Source organism: Trichosurus vulpecula, chromosome 3, assembly GCF_011100635.1.
Source record: "Trichosurus vulpecula isolate mTriVul1 chromosome 3, mTriVul1.pri, whole genome shotgun sequence".
NCBI lineage: Eukaryota > Metazoa > Chordata > Mammalia > Diprotodontia > Phalangeridae > Trichosurus > Trichosurus vulpecula.
The window spans coordinates 134,727,999-134,745,875 of NC_050575.1; the positions used below are offsets into that span (position 1 = coordinate 134,727,999).

General features: G+C 46.4%; 1 protein-coding gene across 1 annotated transcript; it reads right to left on the minus strand.

Annotated features, from left to right (window-relative positions):
• Positions 1 to 549: 549 nt before the first annotated feature.
• LOC118844628 (WT1 interacting protein) lies at positions 550 to 16,713 on the minus strand. The gene is made up of 8 exons (XM_036752561.1): positions 15,598 to 16,713; positions 12,558 to 12,659; positions 7,812 to 7,879; positions 7,416 to 7,478; positions 6,992 to 7,122; positions 4,214 to 4,265; positions 3,388 to 3,456; positions 550 to 3,090 (listed from the first exon to the last, which is right to left on the minus strand). Exons 1-8 carry the CDS (start codon positions 16,376 to 16,378, stop codon positions 2,950 to 2,952), a joined length of 1,407 nt encoding a protein of 468 aa, XP_036608456.1. The 5' UTR covers positions 16,379 to 16,713; the 3' UTR covers positions 550 to 2,949.
• Positions 16,714 to 17,877: the final 1,164 nt, after the last annotated feature.

Sequence of the window (17,877 nt, forward strand, 5' to 3'; positions counted from 1 at the left end):
GACTAAGGTATACTTACTTCCAAAACTGCATATAACCCAGCAGTTCATGGAAACCACAGGATGGGGTGAAAAGTGACCTGAGTGACTAGAAGCAGACCACATACAGATGCAGTTTTCTTCTGGCCTCTGACAACCCTTGAGAGAATGCAGACTGTCCTTGAGAATCCCAGGTTTCTCTGAGAGGCCTCCTGATTCTCGGGGCACTCTACCAGAGTTACTAGACTGAAGCCAAAGACAATTCTTCAGCCCTGCCCTCTCTCTCTCTCTCTCCCTCTCTCTCTCTGGAGAGAAATAGAGCCAAATCCAACATCTATACTGAAGACTGACCAACGTATAAAACATTAAGCAAACTTTGCCTCTGGGGCCAAATCATCTTGAGTCTTTGAACCAAATAGTACATTTCAGAGAGAGTAGAAGGTTTGCAAAGAAGACAAACTCCTTCCCGAACCCAGAGGCCGCTGAGCAAGTTGAGGTCTCAGACTAGAAGGATTAAAGGCTCGTATCCCATCACACGGCACCTCCCAAACCCAATACCACAAGAAGCAGCTATAAAACATGTTTATTGGACAGAACAAAATCCCAGTGATAACTTAAAAAAAAAGATGACCAAATCTTTCAGATAAATAAATAAATCTGTTTTCCCCAAAAAGTTCCATTTCCTTAAAAGCCAAAGGAACTGGACACAGAAATGAAAGCACCCCGTTTCCCCCCAACCCCATTCCCCTATGCTCTGAAGCCTCAGAGGAGGCAGAAGCACATTCTGAGGTGACAGAAGATTTCATATAAAAATAGTTAAACTGGATTGTGTACCCTGCACAAACCAGCTTCATGATGTACAAACTGGGCATTTAGAGAATTTCCTACAAAGTTTCAGAAACAACCTTGGTCCAAGTTCTTGGAAGAAAACTATATTCTTTTAAAGAAAATGAAAATATTCTCAAAGGAAAAAAACTTAATTTAAGTCAAATTATGGCCTTTGTCCTGGCATCAGCTATACAATGAAGTCGTAAATACACTTCTCTTGCAGCACAAGGAAACGGTCTTCTGTGTGTCCCTTCCTATGCATCCCTCAAAATCCTTCTTCTCAGGGAGTCTTGAGAGCTAAAGTCCCCTCAGGAAGCTGTGCCCTTAGAGTCAGCCCCTAGTCCTAACCACACATGCAATCACAATCACTGCCACAACACATACATGCACCAGGACACACACAGATTCTGCCACTCACACACACAACCTTAGCCACCCACACTGTCACAGCCAGGCACCCTGGAGTCCAGGACACTCAGGCTGGGACAAAAAAAAGAGGCCAGGAAAGGTGACAAAGGATGTTGATAAAGCAGAGTGATAAGGGAGGGACTACTCCCAGCCTGCAGTAAAGGAGGAATGGACCACTGGACCACCTCCCTTATCACCCCCCAACAACAGTCTACTTGACCCCCCACATTCACTAGAACAAAGCCTATGGAGGATCCTGCTAGTCCCTAAGAGTCCCACCTCATGCCTGAGCTTCTCTCCTTTAACCACCTCCGGCACTGCCTAATTTGAATAGTATGTGGTAGTTAACAGGAAACCCAGGAAAGGCCATGGGCAAATAACAGCTGTTTTTTTGTTGTTCTTCCAGCACACACAGGCACGCTACCCTTCCCAATTACAGACAAGTGTGTCATCTGTCCAGATCACACAACATTCATCCTAACCAGGCATGGTTTGAACAACACCCTAACACATCACCCTCTCTAGCCACATGCATACATACTATACTTCAACCACCACACACGGCATTCATCTTCATGAAATATGCTGCCCTCCTTTGGAAGATATACAAACATACCACAATCCCCCAAAACTTTGCAGCACTCCATGCTTCCTGAGCCCACCCAGACATACTGTTCCCTGATCCTGCATACTCCATCCCTCCTCCATATCCTGGCTAGTGGTGGGGAACAAAGCCAAGAAAGGCCAGGAGGATGCCTGAAGACAATGGCTCCTGGTCCAGATATAGCACTATTGCCTTGGCCAATGTACCAATACATGTAAGGGCACAATCACCAGGACCACCTCACTCTAGCCTATGAAGCATGATCCCACCTGCCCAGGGCCTAGAGCTCTCTGCTCTTGCAGTCACTAGGCTCAGGGATGGTCTATGAAGGGACATGGGGACAATTATAATTTCAACCTGCTTCAGAGTAGGGGAAAAAAGCTCAGAGACAATGGGTCTTGAAAGCACAATACTGAACCACCACTGGGTAGCAACCAACATGGTCCATTAGACTTCCTGAAAGAGGTGGTCCAGAAGAGTAATGAAAGGTTATACCAAAAATAGGATGTGTCTAATTCCCAACCTGCTCCCTTTCAGAATCCAGGCTTCCTGTCCATCCATCTGTCTGACCTCCACTATCAATCCTCTACCAAACCAGGTTGGGTTCTGGGATCCCTGAGACTAGAATGTTTGTTTGGGAAGGAAGCTGAAGAGACCACTCAAACTGGAAGACAGAGACAACCTAAGAGCTCAAAACTCCTGTAGGAAAGTGGAATACATCCTGGATGACAGGAAGTGCCCTAACTTGGGCTCCATCCCCATTTTCAGCCATCCCATGTGCTTGGAGCCCAGGGTTTGCTGATTCATTGACCTATGGGGATAGGGCCACAAGGCTGCCACTCTACAATCTAAAGGAAAAAGTGGCACAAATTAATTCATGACGAGGGTAGAGGGCTCAGCCCAGCCCTAGCATGAAGAAACCTGTAGGAACTGGTTCTATTCCACAGCTATCTCTTAGGATGTAAAAAAGAAGAGTGCCATATGTGTCTGAGGGGGTCAGTGTGAAAGAAACCCTCCTGGGTGGCAAGTAGGGGAGAGACCCTCACTTCATTCTGCCTAAAGAAGCACTTAGTGAAGGAATTGAAAAAATTCCCCTGGGCCTGGGCCTAAGCTCTCATCCACTAGGGAGTCCATCAGAGCTCTGTCATATGCATAGTATAGTTGGTCAGGGCCGGGGTGGGGAGGCGTCCCATGTGGCAGCTTCGACATAGCAGATGGCCTTCCAGGGGATAGCAGCGGCGGCCTTCTTGATCATTCAGACGAAGCCCACAATTCTGTGGAATGAGATACACCAGTGCAATGTAATTAGCACTCATAACCATTCACTTCCTTCACAGCCAGCCTGGTGCTCCACCCCACGGCCAACATTCTCCATACAAGCCAGGGATCCATTGATAACCTATGACTCAGAGCTTCATTTACATCTCTATCCTGAGACCACTTCCCATTATAAGCTCATTCCTCATTCTGTTCTTGAACCTTCTCCCCATCTTGGAATGCATTAAGAGTGGGAACTGATAGTAAATCTGAAGGGCCCTTCTCAAAACCCCACAGGAATCCCCTGGACATACCTCACAGTGATAGCATTCCACATGATAATCTCTATCCATTGACACCACCCGGATGGTCTCTTCACAGCCCTGATGAAAAAGATACAAGATAATAAATATATGTGTGCATGCTTACATAGACAAACCCCTACGTGTGCTTCAGTAGCTCAGTAGATACAGGCAGACACCAAAGGTGGATGAGCAGCCCTTACACCAGAGGTGCTAGTCCTCCCTTGGCAGATGGGCTAAACCAGGTTGAAGGTAACTGGGGATGTCCACCTCAAGCATGTCAAGACTTTCCCTGGATGAATGGGAGGATGGGAACAATCTGTTCCAAGAGCCATGAATGAAGCTGAAAATCAGGTGCTATGGAACACTTAAAACTTGGTGAGGCATCGAAGACGCCAAGGTCATTCACTGCATCCTGGCCCACTGTCACTGGACCTCGATGACTCAGGAACAGACAGTAAAGCTGATGAATTTGGGCAACTCTGCTCATTTAAATCCAATTCATGAGCAGGTGAAGATATCACCTGTGATATCATTGGTCCCCTTCAGAAACAGAGAATGAACAACATACATGTACATGGCTAGCCTGTGTACTGCACCCGAGTAATATCATTAGTCCTCATCGAAAACAAAGGATGAACAACAACACACATGTATATGGCCAGACAGCGTACTTGCATTTGAAAAAGTTTTATGTACATCCTTGAAATATTTAGGACAGACCCCTAACGCCAAGTCTCACTACCTACCCCGAGTCACTGGCTGGCAGAGATCCTGGGAAGAACAAAGCCAGTGGAATCAAAGTACCTACATCACAAAGCTATAATAATATCCCTACCTTTGCAGGAAGGATAGGTCGGGCACATGAGGCACATTTGGGTGCAAAAACGCTGAAGGGAAGAAAAAGAGAGAGAGAGAGATAGGAACAGGAGTCAGAAGCTGAGGAATCATATGCCAGCAATTCAAAGGTGTCTTCCCTAGGGTCTGGAGCTTCAAATGGAGCCACTGGCTTCTTCTTCACAGGGCACCCTCTATCAGTAATACGCACAGGTATACCAACCTCCCTGATTTTTTTTCCCACCCCTTACTCACTCTTCCTGCCACACTCACTGTCACCACCACCACAGGACACCTGAACCCTTTCATTCACTGTTTGGTTTCTTGGTCCCATCCTAGTCCCTCCCACATTTTTCATTTCAGTCTTTTAAACTTTGTCTTGTACCCAGACTCCTATTATTTCTAAATCCTATGACTTAACACAGAACATATAGAGAAGGAGCTCTATCTAAGAGATACATACATACAGAGGACGGGGCATGGATGGGGGAGAGGAAGGAGAGCCCCATCACACTGATAAACATACATAAAAGCACATAGGAGCTGTAGACATACACACCAAGGAAATATGTCAATAAATAACTGAGCAGGTTACATGTTTGGCAACATGGGGGACTCCAAGAGCAGTAGCCTTTGAGGAGCCCACTGCAGGAGACAAGAAATAAATGTGTGCCAAGTTAAACAACAATACAATAGTTAAACAAAATCTTAAAATAACACAAGAGATGGTACAAGGTCAAACAGGAAAATTACTACTAATGACCCAGAAAAGAAATGCGTGCATCCAGAACAAGAGAAGGGATATTACCACCATACTCTATCCTGATTAGACCACACGGTATTCTGTTCAGTTCTAGGGACCATAATCTAAGAAGGACATTGACGACCTGGAGTATGTGCACAAGAGAGCAGCCAGGATGATGAGGGAAGTCTAGACTGTGCCGTATGAGGCTGCAATATAGTTCCTGTGAGACACTACATCTGTAAGATGGAGAAGCTAAGACTCAATGACTTGCCCAAAATCACACATCTGGTTGGTGTCAGGGACCAGATATGAGCCCAGACCTTCCCCACTCCAAGTCCAACAGGTTCTCCACACTACCTGCTAATGGAAACTGATAAACTGTCATGGATCCTAAGGAGGGCACCAAGCCAAGAGAAGACTGATGGCCGTGCTATGAAAGCCTCTGAGAAAACCTGGAGATATTCAGCCTGCAGTAGAATTGCCTTAAGGCATCTGAAGGGCCATCCATGAGGGAGAAAGAATTAGATTGTTCTGCTTGGCCTTCGGGTTCTGAAATAGGAGCAATGGATAGACCTTAAAGGGAATCAGATTTCTGCTCTGTGAGGAAAAACTTGTAATAATTACAGTTATCCAAAAGTTGAATGAGCTGTCCTGAGAGGCTGAGTAGTTCTCTATCACTGGAGATATTCCAGCAGAGAGAGGGTCAATGACCATTAGTCTCAAATTATCTTGTATTTATTTATCTGTTTATATGCTACATCTCCCCACAGAATGGAAGTTTCTTGAGGACAGAGACTGTCTTTCATTTTTGTCTTTGAATCCTCCATACCTATCACAGTGCCTTGTACACAGTAAGTGTTTACTAAATGCTTGTTTATTTGAATTGGATGTTATACAAGGGTTCAAGCCCATATATTGGTTTGACTAGAAAACTGTAAGGACCCTTCCAACCCAGAGGTTCTGACTCCACGGCCCAGGATCCTCAGAATCTGCCCTGTGTTCCATGGCCTGGAATCCTCCAAGAGTCCTATCTGTGGATATTTCATCTGCCCTGTGTTCCATGACACAAAAGAGTAGTTAAGCAATGTCTAGGCTCTCCTCACTCTGAGGAGATATACATTTTCCCAGGATATGATGCACATGGCCTGGCTTAGGCCTAGGCACAAGAATGACTCATCGAAGGTCCAATCCCTGAGGATACAAAAAAGAGAAACAAGCCAAGGCCCCACCACAAGAAGGGAAAAGTTATCTAAACATTATCTAAAGGCCACACACATTTGGAAGGACTGAACAATAACAGACTCAGAACTTAGGGTGAAGTCAGTAGGCACTTAGTAGCCATGTGACCTTGGGCAAATCGCTTAAACTCTCTGTGTCTCAATGTCAGCATCAGTAAAATGGAGTCAATGATAGAAACTATTACAAAAGTTTGTTATAATCAAAGTGCTTTGCAAACTGTAAAATGCTTTAAGGATGAGTTGTGATTACAATTGATATTGTCATTATGATCCTATCTGCACTGAAAAAGACAAGAAGGCAAAACCTTTAATGCTTCAGTCTAGGAAACAGACTTACAGAATCAGAGATGGTGATGAGGGAGCCAGTAATGACAAACAGGCCAGAGAAAAATCACCATGAGCAAGGGGTTCACAATGAGGCAGGAGAATGAGACCAATGCAAGGCCACATCACAGCCTTGCAGTGGGGAAAGGCCTCAGTGCAGTGGTTAGAGCACTAGATTTTTGAGGCATAGAATATGGGCAAAAACCCTAGCTCAGTCACTTACTTCCACTGCGACCCTGGGCAAGTCACTTGACCTCTTGGCCCCATTTTCTTCATCTGTAAAATGAGGGTGTTAGATCAGATGACCTCTAATGTCCTTTCCTATGATCCTATGACATGACAAAGGCAGCATGCCTTTGGACCAGGATCATACACAGCTGCCCTGAGGCTACACACATCACATAAGATACAGGGTCACACATGACACAGTATCACACTAGGCTCTTGGCCCCACAGCCTCTAAATCACTCACGTGTGATAATCTTTGACACAGTAAATATTGTTCTTGACATCCACGGTGAAAGGGACGCCATCCAAGCACTCATTACACACAACACATCGGAAACAGCCGGGGTGGTAGGACTTCCCAAGGGCCTGGAGAATCTGGAGGCAGAAGAGAGAGAGAAAGACAAACACACAGAGAGAAAAGGATGATACAGAGAGGGAGAAGGAAGGCAAGAAACAGAGACATACATTCAGAAACACGGAGACACCCAAAATTACAACAGAAAGACCTAGATCTCTCAGGAGGCACCCACACCCTGACCCGGGGAACAGGCTTCACTGGAGCCTCTGGAAGTCGTAGAACAAACAAAGGAAACTTCTGAGAGAAGTTCTGTAGGGCCCTGAAGTAGGTGATCCAGGGTCTTGGTCTAGGATGAGCTGAGTTTTCTTACCATCTCCATGATGAGGTGTCCACACACGAAGCACTTGTCGGCTGTCTGTTGAAACCCTGAGTACTGAGAGTGAGGACATAGAACCCATAACAGTCACGTTACCAGCCACTGCTAAGGACCCCCTCCTGTCCTCTCAACACACCCCCCTCCAAGGCATTCCCCGTCCCTATTTTCCCATCCCCGGTCATGACAGAGTAGGAGGGGAAGTCGGCTATCCTATATGCCCCTTTCTCGTCTGGAGGGGAGATCACCATTGTATCTAACCTCAAATGGGGTGGGGGGGGAGGGGGCGGGAAGCCAACACAGCCATGACTCATCATTCCCCACTCCTACTGCCATCAGCATCCCCACAACCATCAGCATCACAGAAGACAGAAGATCAAAGTCCTAACTCACCAGAAAGTCCTCCTCACAGTAGACTTTCCCAGCTACATTATAGAAGGCCTTGCCCCGGAGTCTTCTTCCTATGAAAGAGGTGTGGGAAATGGGCAAACAGCCATCAAGGTTATAGCAAAGCCTGGTGTCACCATGATAGCCTCTAAATCCGATCGGCCTCTTCTCAGTTTTCGCCGTCCTTGATTTCTCTGTTCCATTTGACACTAATGACCGCTCCTTCACACTAGATCTCCCTTACCTTCCACGGCAATGCTCCCCTCTGATTTTCCTCCTATTGCTATCTCCCTTCTTTTTCAGTGCCTTTTGCTGTATCAACAAAGAGGTAAATTTGACTTCAAAGATATCACTGACATTTAATGGGATGGGGCCTGATATTGAAATATGCCTTTGGAGGACTAAAGTAGTAATGGATATAATAATACTAAGAAGGTAAAGAAATCTAGCAACCAATGAAGAGGATCAACGCATACTGAAGTGATACTGTCCACCCAGACAAAGGAAGTATACGAAAAGTTCAGGAATCACCATAAATCTGGCATAGGGGGATAATTTAGCAGGGATGAGACACTTCAGTTAGCTGGACATTTGCCTGAGTTATCCCTTCACCAAAAGCAGAGAAACTAACAGATTTCTGACTTCCTATGTGATAAATTCATTCTTCAAAAGTGAAGGAAGTATTGAAGGGAACTGCTCAGCAAGAAAGAATCACTAGGGACGTAGAAATGATGGGAACTTAAGAAATGATGAGCAGGTGGACTTTCAGAAAAACCTGGAAAGACTTACATGAACTGATGCTGAGTGAAGTGAGCAGAACCAGGAGAACACTGTACACACTAACAGCAACATTGTGTGATGACCAACTTTGATAGACGTAACTCTTCTCAGCAATGCAAGGATCTAAGACAATGCCAAATGACTCATGAAGGAAAATGCTACCCACATTCAGAGTAAGAACTACAAAGTCAGAACGCAGATCAAAGCATACTATTTTCTCTGGTTTTTTTTTGGTTCCTTCTTTCTTGTGGTTTTTCCCTTTGTTTTTAATTCTTCTTTACAATATGATTAATGTGGAAACACGTTTAGTATGATTGTACATGTATAGTTGATAACAGATTGCACACCATCTTGGGGAGGTGGAAACAGAAAGAAGGGGGGAGAAAATTTAGAACTCAAAATCTTATAGAAGGGAATGTTGAAAACTAAAAACAAATATTTTTTTAAAAAAAGAGACTAAAAAAAGGAAAGAAATGATAGAACTTTGGGAGGTAGGGGCCTCATCACAGAATTTGTCCTATAGGAGAAGAAAGTTGGGCATAATAAGATATATGCCTAGATTTGAAGAGAGGGGAAAGCAAAGGTTTCAGAGAAAAGATATTAGAATATATAAAATCCTATAGGGGAAGTCAGCCCAAGAGGGATGAAATGCTTTCATGAAAGAAATTCGGAAGACACAAACCCAAATGATTCTGAGGACAACTTGGTTTTTGGACAAGTTGAATTTGAGGTGCTGGAGGGGACAACCAAGTAGAACTGACCTACAGGCACGACAGAGAGATATGGGCTAATGAGAGTACAGTTAGAGTGATTCACAACTGCTTGAATTCACAAAGAGTAATTATTAATTAATCTATGTCCACTTGGAAGGACTCAGATTTCTCGTTGAATGTTCTAGGCTGCTGAGTATTTAGGATTAGGCTTGACTCTTCCTTTCCCTCGCTTCTTACATTTTATTACAAGGTCATGTCTAATTCTCCCTCTACCACATCTCTCACATCTGTCCCCTCCCCTTTACTCTATCTTTATCCATAGCCTCCTTAGAATAGACCCTGATTACCAACCACCTAGACAACTGCTATAACCTCTGAATACTCCTCCTACATTCTATACCTCCAATTCAATCCTCCGATTACTTCCAGAATAATCATCCTTCAGAGACAGATCCCCATCATTTCTCTGCTCAAAAACTTTAAGTGGCTGCCTACTTGCCAACTCTGTGAAGTTCTAATTCCCTTTGCCTGGCATTCAAGGTCCTCCACAATCTGATACCACACTACCTTCCAGCTTTATCTCATATTATCATCATATATAAACTCCATCCTCCAGGTAAATGGAATCCTCTTTCTCTCAAACACACATAGCACACTCCTACCTTTGTGCATTTGTTCACACTGTTCCCTAAGCCTAAAATGTCCTCTCTCCCCCTAGTCACCTGCTAAACTTCTACTCATCCTGTTAAGCTCAATTTAAATGCCACGTCCCTCTGATCCTCTAGCCAAAACAATCTTCCCTCTAAAATTTTAAGAAGCACTTTGTTTTTCAATCCCCTAGTGCAGTTTTAATACACAACAATACATTATGTGCGTGTCTTATCCTCCTATTAGATAGAGGATTATCAGAACAGGGACTGTCTTAACTTAATTTTGTCTGTGTCCTTATACCATGCTCTATACCCAGCTGGAGCTTAAAAAGTGTTTACTTGAAAATTGTCATATGGAATATATGTAATAGATGGAATAACACTGTCACATAAGTAATGACAAGTATGAAGAATTCAGAGAACCTCAGAGACTTGTATGAATGGCAGCAGAATGAAGGAAAACCAAGGCAACAATTAATACAATGACTCCATTTAAAAATGTAAAGAAAACAACACAGAAAGCCATCAGAACTCTGATCAATGCAGTGGACAGGCATGACTTCAAAGCACTGCCTAGGAAGCATTTCTAGCTCTTCTCAGAAAAGCAACTGTGGACAATAGGTACAGGATGAGTCACATATCAATGGGACCAATGTGCTGATATGTTTTGCTTAACTATGCACCTTTGTTAGAAAAGAGTATTCTACTGTGGACAAAGGGTTAATGGGATGTAATAATGGTGTTTTGTAAAATTACAAATAAAGTATTTATTTGAGGGGTGGGGTGAAGGAGAACTATTCGATGAATGAGTAAATGAACTCTCATAACAACCCTGGGAGAAAAGCAAGGCAGCAGGGCTTATCCTCATTTTACAGATGATGAGACACATTCACCATAATCCTTCCCCTCAACCCACAGAAGTAACTACTACTCATAGTCATCCCCACACTGGCAGCCCCAGTGGCCAAGACACCAACTTCTGATTCATTTTTATTCATTAATTATTAATGAGAGGTATAAGTTCCTGGCTAGGCTTTAGCTCTAAAAGAGAGAAGGAAGATGATTTACCCAACATAGGCCAAGTGCAGAAATGAATCCCCTACATGGGTTCCAGGCTCCCTGGGTTTAGTTTGCCTATGCAGACCATGTGTTCAGGCCATAAGTCACAGACCAACGGATGCCAAAAGCAATGACAGGATGGAGAGTGCTGAAGTGGACAAAGGGGAAGAACCCTCAGTATGTCTGGGTGCTGGCCCTGACTGAAGTGAGATATACCCTCAGGAACAATATCCCTAAACCCAAAAACTTGGAAGCACATAGGTTGGGCTTTTCTCTTACTACTTAATCCCATTAAATTAATCCCTAGGAAAATATCTAAATTTACATTAAAAGCAAATGACCTATAGGTCATTGGAGAATGACAAAAAAAAAAGTTGAGATATGTGAATATAATGGAATATTAATGTGCTGTAAGAAAGAATGTGAATACAGAAAAATACAGAAAGACATAAGAACTGATGCAAAGAGAAATAAAGAGAACCAGGAAAACAATATCCATAGTGCCCACAACTATACGAATGGAAAGACCAACAAACCAACTGAAACCAAATACTATGGAATTACAGAGACCAAGCTGGGACCCAAATAAGAGATATAAGAAGGGGTCTCTCCTATTTTCCTTGGGAGAGAAGGAGGTGCTATGGAATATTGCTGAAAACCTCAGACTCCTTTAACGTATTGGTTAATTTTGCTGAACAATTTTTTACTGTCTGTGAAAAGGGATGGTTCTCAGGGGTGGGGGTAAGGAACATATAAAGGAAAATGTAAATGATATAAAAATAAAACATGTCAATACAAATTTTTTAAGGCAAATAATCCAACAACCAATTCATGAGCCCAGGATTTATCTTCATGTTTGGCCTCAGGTCCCCTAGCTTCCCAGAAAAAACCCAACCCTGAGGCATGGCCAGCAAAGCCCACTCTCTCTCTAGCCAATCCCTGCCTTCCCATGCCCAGCTTTTCCCATACCTCCACTTCCATCATACTAACTCTCTTAATTAGTACACACTTGTTCTTGTTGGTCCCCATCTGTAGCAGGGGTAAATTATCCTATAAAAATTATCCTATCTATCTTTTTTGGACTCTTCTCTCTTTGCACACCTTCTCACTCCCCGGACTTCCAGAAAGCCACCAATGAGTGGGTACAAGAGAGACGGGAGAAAATCCCTTCCCCTCTCTACCAAACTGCTGGAAGTCTAAGAGAAGGAAAGTAGGTACAAAGAAAGAGAAGTACAAGAGATAAGAGTGGAGCTGTTTCCACAACTCTTCTATACTAGAGACCATCCCATCAATGCTGTCACCAATCCTCTTTGATGGAACCTCAGTCACTAGAGACCAATCAAGAGTTCCCTGATCATCCCTGCATCTCTACATATCTGACACTAATAAATCCATGTCTTTTATGTGTCCCCATATCCCCTGGTTGCATGTCTGTACGTCTTTTACATGGTATACCTCATAGATCAACAAATTGAACATGTATACATCTATGAGTGCATATCTACACAGTCTGATGCACCTGTTTTGGTGTCTGGGCTAAGTGCACCTACCGCAGGAGTAGCAGGTGAAACAGTTGGTGTGGTAAAGGCTTCCCATTGCCTGGCAGGCCTGACTTGCACCATAGATACCCGTCCTGCACTTTATACAAACTCCTAAAAGAGGAAAAGAAACAGGACATTTAGTAATTCACAGAACACTTTACCCTCCCAACCCCATGGCCCTGCTGTGTGGCATCCCCTCTCTGCATACATGTCCTCATTTCCAAAGTGTAATAAATTCAGTGACATATATGATCATCACCACACAGAAACCACGAGTCAGAGCTCTCAGACCTGAGGCTCGAGTCAGAATTGGGGCTCTCCCTTGGGCACTCTATGCACCTCACTCCCAAAGGAGAAGATCAACCCTACCAGAGAATTCTTACATTTAAACCAAGAAATTCCATCACCCCACCTCCTAGCCTAGGACAAGATCATACCTTGGAGAAATGATATAGTTGAAGAGAAAAAACATTACACTTATAGTTAGAATAATATAGTTAGAAGATCTGGGTTCAAATCTTGGCTTGATATTTGCTAGGAGTATGACCACTTCACTTCTGCTCTATGGTCCTCAGTTTCCTTATCTGTAAAATGAGGATCAGAACACTTGCACTATCTACCTTATGGGGTTGCTGTAATAAAATCACTTTGTAAACTGTAAAGTGCTATATAAACATAAAAACATTGTTATTATTTGTTAATATACAAAATTTAGTTGGAATTTATCTATCTACTTCTACTAAGGGCAGTTGAAGGATAAAAGGAATGGGTGTGGTTCCAATTACAGCAGGAAATATTCAGGCTAGAACTAAGACCATTATTTTACACATATTCTAATTTGTATTATTGTTTCTTGCTCAATTCAGCAAACCTCTATTGAGTATCTATTATGTGCAAAGAAGGCAGGATGGTATGATGGAAAAGGTCCTGGACTAAGAGTCAGGAGGACACCTAGGTTCCAGTCCTAACTCTGCAGCTAACTAACTACCTGGAGATCTTTGAAGTTAACTTCCCTCTCTGGGCCTCAATTTAAAATGAGGGGAGTGGACTAGAGTTAAGGTCCTGCACCCCCTCCTCTAAGAAGCATTCCCTGGCCCCCTCCAAACAGTTCTTTTCATGCATACCTCTCTCAGACTCCACACAATCTACCCTATATTGCAGGTACACGTGTTTGTGTCTCCTCTTTCTCTCCCCTCTCCCAAATCTGGATAGGAATTCCATGAGGGCAGGCACTCCATCGTACTCATAGGATCAAAAGATTTAGAGCAGAAATTCTTAACCTGGGTCTGTGAACTTGGTTTTTTTTAATATGTTGATAACTGTACTTCAATATGATTAGTTTTCTTTGTAATCCTATGTATTTCATGCATTTTAAAAAAATGAAAAGGGGTCCACAGGCTCCACTAAACTTCCAAAGAGGACATCTCTCTCCTCTCTTTCTCTCTCTCTCTCTTTGGTCTACTAGCCTTAACATGACAAAGGGGAATGAACTTATTTCCTTGTCTTTTGTTGAACCGAATTAAATCTCCAACTCCACAGGCCAGAAAACCCTATCAGGTCCCACCTGAGAAGAATGTGTGAGATGGTCAATTAAATGTTTGGGGCAGAGAGAGACCCCTAGTCCAAGGGAGAAAGTTCCAGGAAAAGGTACCTATGTATAATATACATGGTGTCCCAAAAGTCTTAGTGCGGTTGTAAGCTTTAGAAAACTGCACTAAGACTTTTGGGTTACTGTATATATAGCTTATACTCTCTTTAAATAAATCCAAAATATGAAAATCCAAATTTGCTGACAGCCTAGAAGCTGATTCTACAGGGACCCCCCCCCAAATGGACCGGTACATTTAACAAGACTGGATTTGCAGTTTTCTAGGCATATTAGTTGTCCAATGTCCTAACTGGTTGTGCATGTGCGTGTGTGTGGTTTGGGAAAGGGAAAAGGTCAAGAAACTACAGCAAAAGGTCCCTACGCAGGTACACCAGGCTCACTACCTCAGTGATCTGATTGCTCCCTCCCTGGCCTCTCATCCAATTAACCAGGAACTCCGTCAGTTCTACTACACAACATCCCTTTCATCCATCCTCTTCTTTCTCCTCACGTGGCCAACTAGGCTATTTCAGGTCCTCCTCTGGGCTATTGTAATGGTCTCCTAACCAATAAATCCCTCCTGACTCCAGCCTCTACCCTCTTCAATCCATTTTCCGTACAAGTGCTAAATTAATAATCTTCCTGAGGCATAGGTATGGCCATGTCACTCCTCCATTCAAAAGCTTCTAACTGTCTTTCCTATTACCTATACAAACAAATGCAAATTCCTTAGCCTAGCATTTAAAACCTTCTACAACTTTGCCTCAACCTGTCCCTCTTGTCTTTCACCCATAAGGAACGGAGAGTGGGGGCTAGTAGTGCAAGAAGGGATGCTTTGCACTTTTAATATCAGAAAATTCTGTTCTCCATGGCACTTAAGACATTAGTTTTGTGATGTACTATGCCCTAAAAGCTGGAGGAGGGACCAGGAAAAGATGGGACACAATTTTCAAAACCTTTCTTGGTAAAGGGCAAATAAATGCCTTTCCAAATCTGCCCTGAACCTCCCCCTTCGTCCGTCGTGAGGTCCAATAGGACTGATCTTCCCCCTCTCCGCCCCCCCCCCCCACACCCAATAATTTTCCAGCTTGAGCCTCCCGACCTCTACCCAGGTAATTTCCCAACCTCAAGTTCCCAACCTCCTCTCCCATACCTACCCAAACCCTGCCCACACTCTAAAGACCAGCTCAAGTCACAGGCACCTCCTCATGAAGCCCTCCCTGAATCCCCAACCCTCACTTTCTCTTCTTCAGGACTCCTACAACACTTAAAGACCCGGTAAGGGCCATGCCGGGAACTTCGAGAGAACAGCAAGCAGGCTTGTCTTTCTATAGCCAGACAGTGTTCCTAGGACCAGTGCCCAGTCTCTTGCTCCTCGTGTCTACAGCCCCTGCCCCAGCCCCCAATCAAGGGCTTGACAAACACCTCCAGCAGAAACGATTCGGGTCAAAGGTCACTCACCAAAATACTCCTTCTTCGTTCTCAGGTCCAGCTCCCTCTCCAGCTCCAGGGTCAATGCCTCCAGCCTCCGCTCGGCGGGGCTGGGGCCGCCCTCCCGGCCCGCGGTCACTTGGAAAGGCAACTGAAGCCGGGTTCCGGCCGAGGGCTGGGCATGGCCAGCAAAGCCCGAGGGCGGAGGGGCGGGCGGCAGCAGCAGCAAGTCGGCATGGGCACCCGCCGAGCCCCGGGAACTCAGGCTGGAGACGCTGGAGCGGGCGCTGCCGCCGGCCCCAGGGCCTCCGCACCAGGCGGGGCGGGCGGGGGCGGTGCCGTGACGGGCCAGCCCGGGGCTCGCTGCGTCGCTGTGCGGCTCGGGTGGCCCCGGCCCCCGGGGGTCGGAGCAGCTGGAGCGCGGGCTGCCGTGTCGCTGGTCGTAGCCTAGGCTGATGCCGCTGGTGCGAGCGCTGCAGGGTCGGCTCCCGCAGCCCTCCGAGTCCACCAGGCTGGCCCCACGGGAGCTGCCCGCGGCCTTGGCGCTGGGCTCCGGAGTGGGGGCGGTCAGGCGGGCGCCGGGGCCCTCGTAAGCGGCCCGTCGCTGGCTACGCTCTAGGAAGGCTCCGGGCTCCGGACAGCCGCCGTCCACCCTCCAGGAACGGCCGGGGTTCACCTCCTCCGGGGGCGCAGGCCGCTGCCCTTGCCGCTCCCGGCACCAGCCGGCAGAGCCCGGCTCGGCCAGAGACAGATCGGCCAGCAGCGTGCTGGCGCGGAGCAGAGCGGCCGCGTCCGCCTGCGAACGCTGCATGGCCCAGCCCCGGCCCGGTCCCCGGAGCCGCCCCGCCCCGGGCCAGGCAGGCGCGCGGGGAGCGCGGGGCTCCGGCTCCAGCTCCTCCCGGGCGGGGGCTCCGGCTGGACCGCGGCGCCGAGTCGTCACCTCTGCAGCCTCCTCCTCCCGCTGCGGCTGAGGCTAAGGCTGAGGCAGGGCGGCGGTGGTGGCTGCATCGTCCGGGCCTCGGAGCCCATCTGGCCCGGGCCCCTTTGGAACCGGGCGGGGGTCACTGGGCGCTGGGTCCCCAGAGCCCGGCCCCCGCAGGCCAGGCGCGGTCTCAGCACAGCGGCCAGCGCGCGGCGCGGAGGAATTTGGAGTCCCGAGTGTGGTCCTAGCTGTCTCCCCCCGCCCCTTCCTCCCCCGCCCCTCTTCTTCCGCAGGGTCTCGGGCCTCTGCTGCGTCCGGAAAGAGGAGGGACTCCTTTGCGAGGGGCAGGAATGCGAGGAGGGAGACGGGGCGCTGCGGCCCTAGAATGTAAAAAGTGCTGTAAGGGGGTGATGGTTCCAGAGTCGGGCTACGAGACTGGCGCGCGATGGGTGGTGACGCAGTGGCCCGTCTCAATTTTTCTCCGGGACAGGCCATGCCGACAACCCTAAACTTTGACTTGTCTACATAAACTTCTGCTGTTCTGCGCACCAGAGGAGGAAGAGGAGGCGGCAGGCGCCGGCCACAGACCCTAGCGTGTTGGAAGACAAGCTGTGGCTGGAGCTGCAGAGCAAGCTTGCATCTATGTCGATCTGCCCAATCTAGTGACCTCCAGGTAGCCCTACTTCATCTTCTCCTTAACTCCGAGGACTCCAGTGCTTCCCAAACGCCAGGGCTGGTCCTAGCCTTCCTCCATCTATTTTGGAGAAATAAACAACTGACCCATATTCGGATTTAGCTTTAACCAAAGAGGAAAACTTGATAAATCGTTGTTTTCTTTCTCAGGCAGTTCTCTGCCCGCCCCAGGTCAGTGTCTTATCGCACCCTGACCCACCCATTTACACAGGTTTCGGGCTTTAAACAAGACTTAAAAGGAACCTGTTGGAACATTCTTGGTTATTTCCTCAGTCACAGCTTGAAATTTTGTAGTTATGTCTAGCTGATCCTGGGAGCCTCTGGCAGGGCTTCCACAAGTCCTTATCGTACAGGGCCTGACATGGATTACCTTAGTGTCCTCCCTAAACACTAAATATAACAGTCAGGAACAGAACCCTTAATATGACCCAAGAGGCCTAGGAAACGTTTCCCAGCAAGGGTGTTTACAGGTGGACAGCGCCCAGGTAGGAGAGCTTCTTAGCTCAGAACAAAAGCCAAAAAGGGAGAGCCAGAAGACTGACAGGGGATAAATGCCAAGAACTAGGAGGAGGCCCAGGTATTTATGAAGCGGCTGGAATCAATGGCCCCTGTGCCACCACTTTGCCCTACATTTGAAGGTAGGGTCAGAGCTAAGTCATCTATCTGCCTTATGCACTGCTGTTGCTCCTTTCCCT

Excerpts from the sequence above, each read along its gene's own strand:
- LOC118844628 (XM_036752561.1), bottom strand. The coding sequence starts at position 16,378 with ATGCAGCGTTCGCAGGCGGACGCGGCCGCTCTGCTCCGCGCCAGCACG. Across the intron at positions 12,660-15,597 it reads AACGAAGAAGGAGTATTTTG|GAGTTTGTATAAAGTGCAGG; the intron begins GTGAGTGACCTT and ends TTCCTCTTTTAG. Across the intron at positions 3,091-3,387 it reads TGGAATGCTATCACTGTGAG|AATTGTGGGCTTCGTCTGAA; the intron begins GTATGTCCAGGG and ends CTCATTCCACAG.